The 7,496-nt window shown below is 42.5% G+C and overlaps 1 protein-coding gene across 1 annotated transcript; it reads left to right on the top strand.

The window, feature by feature from the left end:
- Positions 1-1,033: 1,033 nt before the first annotated feature.
- On the top strand, positions 1,034-7,291 carry LOC309823120 (ferritin light chain 1-like; the record flags this gene model as incomplete). Its single annotated transcript, XM_082655290.1, has 2 exons — positions 1,034-1,048; positions 6,923-7,291. 2 exons carry the CDS (start codon positions 1,034-1,036, stop codon positions 7,289-7,291), a joined length of 384 nt encoding a protein of 127 aa, XP_082511416.1.
- Positions 7,292-7,496: the final 205 nt, after the last annotated feature.

The following is a 7,496-nucleotide window of genomic DNA, read 5'->3' as shown; positions in this document are numbered from 1 at the left end:
AGCCCCTGCTCACCGCAACTAGAGAAAGCCTGCGCACAGCAACAAAGACCCAGTGCAGCCAAAAATAAATTTTTTTAAATAAATAAATTTTTTTTTAAATTCAAAGGCTTTTTTAAATTGAGAAATAGCACTTATATCACAATGCCATTTTTATAAAGTATATCTATTTGACTGTATGCATAGAAAAATCCAGGTCCATCCAGCACTAACTGTGGCAATTTCTGGATGGCGGCATTCCAGTTGATTCACTCTTACTGTTCATTTTTACTTTCCTAAATAGTTTGAATTATTTTTAAAACACTAACGTAGTTTTTCTTTTTAAAAAAATACTAGAAGCTAATATGCAAAGATCTTAACAGGAATGGGAATATATCCAACTATTCTTCACTTGTTTTTCATACAAATTTTCAATTTCTAAAAATATCAAGTAGCTCCATAGCTACTGTCTTGCTATTAAAAATTTGACACAGTATTTTAAAAGGATGACTCAAAATTCTTTCACATAACTTCCCCTGCACTCTCCCTCAATGGAGAGAGCTAGAGAAGCTTTAGAAGGAAGAAAATTAGACCTCTTACCTCCTTCCACTGAATGTAAATGACTGCAGTACCTGCATTTTACCTCCACAGTAAATAAATTAAAATGACCCAGATACTGTCCTAAATAAGACTGAATTCATAAAAGTGTGGGCAGTGGCAGTAGGCAGATCTAGGATTGTATCAATATACAGACTCCCTCATTTTCTAGCTATATGACCTTGACAAGATCTTCTATCAGATTCTTAGGGGATAATAATACTGAACATGATATGTGATGGAAGGAATTAAACAGACAACATGTGTAAATAAATTGGCACATATTAGGTCCTCAGTAAATGATAGCTATTAATACTTTCAAAACAATTAATTATTTCATTTCATTGAAAGGAGGAACTGGAGGAAGAACCCAGTTGGGGGACACTCTAGAAACCTCTCAAAAGGCAGTTTTTGCCACTCCTATGACATCTATTCAGTTATTTGTGTCTATGGTGGCAGAATGGGCCCTTCTCAGGTGAGTTAGACATGCCAGTTGTAACCAGGCAAAGCAGCAGAAGCCTCTTTCCTCCTCGGCACTCTGTGGCCCCTCACGCAGTGTCACCTATCCTGGATTCAATTAGAAAAAAGGCCTCTGCTCATTCTTTCATTTCATGGTGTCAGCTTTGTAGCCTGTGTCTAGATTAATTTTTATGAGCCCTTAGACTATATCATTGACCAAGCTGTAAAGTGCAATCAGGTTGCCCGACTTCTCAGAAAACAGGTTTGTGAGATTGTGCTGAATCTTTCTGGGTGAATGAATGACCAAAATGAAAACCCCTCCCAGCCCTTCACTGAACCCTGGCACCACAGGGTGTGACTCTGCTTTTATCACTGGGCCCCAGAAACGCCCTGCAGGCCAGCTTCCCAGAGCATGAGCCCTGCTCTGCATGCCTGGTCCTTCAGAGGAGGGCATTTACAGGTCACACAGCTGTGCAAAAGAAATCATTCCTTAATAAAATAGGCAGCGCACCTTAGGCTGGGCTTTTGTGAGAGAAGAATAACACATGCTTTGTGGAGATGAAAGATAAGAAAATCCTGTGTCCTGGCTGCAGGTCCAAGTCCAATCTCTTATGTTCATGAAGCCCATCATCTGAGTCAGGAGCATATATATATCTATCTCAGGTCCATTATTACTGGGATTATTTTCCCTCCTTCAGTTCAGACCTTTCTCTTCTCTTATTCTGAGACCATGTATAAACAAGGTACAAAAGTACTATGTACGACTTTATGAGGCACCCTAAAAAACTCTGAACTCTCAGTTCTGTGTCAAAATCTGATGTGGGTCAGGCCTCAGGCCTAAATACTAGAGGCTGGGAAATATTTCCACAAGCATTGCTTACATTTGTCCCACCACTCGTATGTCCCTCCAGAAGGGTAGAGTTTTCAGAGGCACAGTCGCCATCTTACTTCTCTGTGAGCTGTACAATGTCTGGCACTAACAGGGGCTCCATAAGTATTCCGTGAGTAAAAGAATAAAGGAATTAATACAGAGATAATTACAATAACTTTCCAAATGGATTTCTTATCCCCATCTTTTCCTTCCAAGTCACTCAATGTCACATCATTGCCCATTTCCTCCCCTTCAAATATTTCACTCCCTCATTCAAAAATCCTCATTGGCTTCTATTTGCCTGTACAGAAAAAGGCCTCTTTAGCCTGGCAATCAAGGCCATACAAATCTCTTCCAATATAATATCTCTATAATCCCTTCATAGTTCCTGGGTACCTACCAAACTCACCCACTCCCCCCTCACATCCCTACATGCTCCCCACACAAGCTGTTCTGTTAATCTGGAGCCCCTTTCACTCTCATCCCTACACAGCTGAATTCTACCTTGCTGGATTTTAAGACCCAGCAGAAAGAGGCCCTTAATGAATGATAAACAGTCACTGATATCTGGATAATTAATTTCTTCTCTCTTGTTATGTTTTTCAAGAATAGGGCTATGTACAGCCTCCACAATTGTTTTTTAAAGTTGATTTACAATATTATATTAGTTTCAGGTGTACAACATAGTGGTTCAATATGTTTATAGATTATACTCCATTTAAAGTTGTTACAAAACCATGGCTATATTCCCTGTGCTGTACAATATATACTTGTTGCTTATTTATTTTATACATAGTAGTTTGTGTCTCTTAATCCCCCACCCCTATCTTGCCCCTCTCCCCTTCCTTCTCCACCAATAACCACCAATAACCACTGGTTTGTTCTCTATATCTGTGAGTCTGTTTTGTTACATACATTCGTTTTATTTTTTAGATTCCACATGTAAGTGATAACATAGAGTATTTGTCTTTCTCTGACTTACTCCATTAAGCATAATACTCTCTAGCTCCATTCACGTTGTTCAGAATTAGCCTCCATGCTTTAAGAAGAGCTCTGACTGGGCAATCTCTGTGTAAAGTCTGGCTGTAGGAAAAACTTCTATCCACAGAAACAGATCCAACAGGATGTGTGTGTGTGTGTTTATTCATGTAATTGGAGAGGCCTGGTAAGTCCAAAATCTACAGGGCAGGCCAAAGACCCAGGAAAGAGTACAAAGGCAGTCTGCTGGTAGAATTCCTTCTTGTTCAGGGAGGTCAGTCTTTGTTCTACTCAAGCCTTCAACTGTTTGGATGAGGTCCACCCACATTATGGAGGGCAATCTGCTTTTCTCAAAGTCCACCAATTTAAATGCTAATCTCATCCAAACCAAAAAAAATAAAAATAAAAATATCCAGAATAATGTTTGACCAACTATCTGAGCACCACAGCCTAGCCAAGTTGACACATAAAATTAACCATCACACCTTCCAACATAGCCTCCTCCTCCTGCCACCACTACCAACCACAAAAGGGGGAGTTTCTCTTGGCCTCTTTATTCACCAAAACCGGCTCCAGGGATATTAGGCTCCTCCCAGAAAATCTGGGTACAGAATGGCAGAGGGTTTAGGGGAGGGGTGGGGAGGGTGGAAGTTCCCCTTAGCACAGCTGAAATTTTCAGTCACTTTCAAGAACAATACCAAGAGAAATTAAAGGAAATGATTACAGATCATTCAAACAAGTTGCTAAGTTCCTAAAAAACAGATTTCTGGTTTTGCAGTTGCATACTTGTTTATAGTTGTATATATCTGACACCTGCCTGAGAAGCAAACAATTCCTCTTTTTAATTCCTAGAATTGTTGCTTTTCTTCCCACACCTTTTTTCACTCCTCCTCCCTCCTGGAAGAGGGGTTGAGGTATCTGGGGATAGACAGGCCTTCCCGGGAAGGTAACAGGTTAGGTAATTGCAGTTTAAAGTCCAGCTGTTGAAGAAAGAGATCAGCTACCGCCGGGCACTTGGCCTAAGACAGTTTTATACACCATAATACACCCAAGTTTGCTTTAAAAGCAAAGTCCCTCATCCTTATCTCACTGTCAATTGTCATATAAGGTAATAGTTCAGGCACAGAGATGCCCTCTCTTCCTCAGATCATGAGTTATTTTCTCACAGCTCTTTCCTAACAGTTTTACCCCTAAAATGGGAACTCAAGAACAAATCTCTGCCATGTTTACCCCAGGCCTGAACAGAACATGGTTTAATTTCTTTTGGTGTGAAATGGGGAAGATTTGGCCTCCTTGAAGGTAATGACCCATGCAGTTTCTTTTTTTTTTTTGCGGTACGCGGGCCTCTCACTGTTGTGGCCTCTCTCGTTGCGGAGCACAGGCTCCGGACACGCAGGCTCAGCGGCCATGGCTCACGAGCCCAGCCGCTCCGCGGCACGCGGGATCCTCCCAGACCGGGGCCCAAACCCGTGTCCCCTGCACCGGCAGGCGGACTCTCAACCACTGCGCCACCAGGGGAGCCTACAGTTTCTATTATTATATGATCCTTCCCTGATGTAGTTGAGCATCAATTCAGCTAACGTGGACTCAGGGGTTTTGCTGACAGGCCACTAGTTCATGACATGAAGTACACACCTCCAGAATCATCTGCCTAGCACATCTTTTCTAAGACACAACTCCTCCTCACCTGTATTTTTTGCTACATGAGCCACTGTATGTGTACATTAGGCCCCAGATCCCCGGCTACTGTTCATTCCTTTACAGGTAAGCACCGGACTTGAGCTGAGCCACAGTCCTTTTTGTGGCCTGTGGCCTTGGAATTAGGTACAAGTTGAACTAATCTCTCTCCAGTAGCTCCATACTTTGATATAAAACTCAGATGCTTCTGATAAGCAAGTCTTCCAACAAGTAGAGAAAGGCAGTCTGAAATGAGAGAGAGTGAAGCCAATATCCAGAGAGGCACGTGAGACTGAGAAAAATCTTGACAGCCTTCTAGTCCCTGGCTCAAAGTGTTTATAACCCAGCTGCATCTCTGCTCTTCCTGTGTTTTGATATTCAATGCTTCCTAGAAGTCGATGGAAAAAAAACCATCAGTAACCTTCCAACAAATTCTTTCTTGAATAAGGTAGTTTATTTTGGGTTTCTAACATTTGCAAACAAAAGGTTCTAAAAATTATATAATGTGGCCAATGCCACATGGTGTGCTGATAAAAACATCGCCTGATTACTGGGAGAATTAAGTGAGATGATTAATGTAGAAATGCCTTGTCATCTGCAAAATACAATGCATAAATGTGGTTCTTCTAAAGTCTTTACATTCAATTAACTCGGAATAAAAATGTCTGCTTAAAGAGCAAAGGGTTTTTCATGTTTCACAATCTTCTTACTTTTCATAAGTTTTGTAATATGTTATCACTTTTTGTGATCTTGAGATTTATCTACGTAATATGAAGTCATCTTTACATTAACAGAACTTTGAATACAAAAGTAACGTATTTCAGAGAAGTGCGATAATAACATTTGTAAAATGGCCTATTGTACATCTAAATCTGTAATACCTGGATGCTTAGGGATCTGTGAAGTTAGCAAGATATCCTGGGGCTACTTTAAATATTTTTCAACTTCTAAAGACAATTGTATATGCACCATACATTTATTTACACAAGTTAACTATAACATCTTCTTTGTTTTGGGCTAGAATTGTATCAGTTCAGTCTGGCAACTGTCTAGCTCAAGTTGCTCAAAAGTTCTGATTGGCTGTTGATGATACCATAGGAATTTCTCTGATCAAACTGAGGGCTCAGACTGTTATCGGGTTGTAATATCCAAACTGAATACCCACAGCAGAATGGACCTAGGAACAGGTACAGGTTGGTAGCCAAAACTAAGGAATCTGCAGCAGGAAATATTGCTTATACATTCCTATGCTTACATAACTTCATTTGAGTGAGATAAGTATGGTTTTATTTACTAGGAAAAATGTTCAAAACATGAGATAAAAGGGGAAAACCAAAAAAGGAATCCTGGGTGAGGAAAAGATTGGTAACTTCTAGCCTGTAATATAACCTATAAGCTGTTTCCCTAGGCATGTTCCCCCAAACACTAATTCTGAGGTATTACAATGGAGTTATAAAAAAGAGTTACGTAGGAAAAAATATCTATATTTGGGAAACGCTGCGTCACACATACTTGTTTGTTTTGCTACATGCTTTCTCATAGCCTTTAACATCTTTGTTCTTGGTGAATTTCCAAGACGGTGTCTCCCAAACTTATCTGAGTACCATGGAACTCTTCTTTTTTGAGTCATTTTACCAGACTAAAATACCATGAAACATACCTTGGGGAAAGACAATCTAATAAACTCTCATTAAATCCTTCCTATTTGTATTACCTGGCCCACATAGAGATTTATAAACAGAGCTGGCCCCATCAGTTGGCAGAATATGTGAAATTAGAGTTGCTTCACACACCCACCAAAGGATCTCTTCCACCTCCCATCAAACCACCTTCATTTCTATCAGTAAAGTGTCATTTCTCTGATTCTTGACTACTTTTTGCCGTTCACAACACAGATGCTCCTAAGAAGAGAAACAAATGAGGCCAGATTTCCTCAAGCACCTGTAGGAAAACACCTCTAGCAGCAGAGCAGGGTGAACTGAGAACCCTGTGGGTCTGAGTGAACCGACCTTGAAGCAGCTGAAAGCTCAACATTGATAAGTCAAGTCTCCTGTTGGATTTGACATTTTACACCATAATACACCCAAGTTTGCTTTAATATAAAACTGTCTTAGGCCGAGTGCCCGGCAGTAGCTGATCTCTTTCTTCAACAGTGTTTGGACCGCACAGACCCAGGGATGCTGCTTCTTCCAGCTTCCCGCCACCCTCCAACCTCTTTTCCAGTCCCACCCCTCAGAACCAAGCACTTAGCCATGCTCGGCCTCTGGGACCATACAACACCTTTTTTTTTTTTTTTTTTTGAGCTTAGCTCCTTAGTGTGGATCAACCACGATCTCCCAGGTCTGTCAGAATTATTCCACCTAGCGGAAGGCCACGGATAACCGCCTGGTCAACCCGTATCTGCGGGCCTCCTACACCTACCTCTCCGGCGCTTCTACTTCAGGCTCTGTGGGCCGTGGGCACCTCGACCAGTGGGCCGAGGAGAAGCGCAAGGGCGTCCAGCATCTCTTGAAGATGCAAAACCAGCGCGCCGCAGGACGATGTGAAACCCTCTTCCAGGACGTGCAGACGCCGTCCCAAGATGAGGGGTGCGAAACCCCGGGTGCTGTGAAGGCCTCCACGGCCCTGGAGAAGAACCTGAGCCAGGCCCTTCTGGACCTGCGCGCCCCGGCCGCTGCCGCGCAGACCCCCACTTCCGACTTCCGGGAGAGCCGCGCCCATGTGAACAGGTGAAACTCATCAGGAAGATGGCGACCACCTGGCTGACTTCGCGGGCTGCTGGCCCCAATGGAGGGCGGGGCAAGTAGTTCTTTGTGTTTTTTGTTTTTTGTTTTTTTTGCGGTACTCGGGCCTCTCACCGTCGTGGTCTCTCCCGTTGCGGAGCACAGGCTCCGGACGCGCAGGCCCAGCGGCCATGGCTCACGGGCGTAGCCGCTCT

The sequence above is a fragment of the Grampus griseus genome (genome assembly GCF_964374135.1).
Source record: "Grampus griseus genome assembly, chromosome: 5".
NCBI classification, from domain to species: domain Eukaryota; kingdom Metazoa; phylum Chordata; class Mammalia; order Artiodactyla; family Delphinidae; genus Grampus; species Grampus griseus.
The sequence above is the reverse complement of the archived record's forward strand: the minus strand, read 5'-3'. Positions and strand labels throughout refer to the sequence as shown.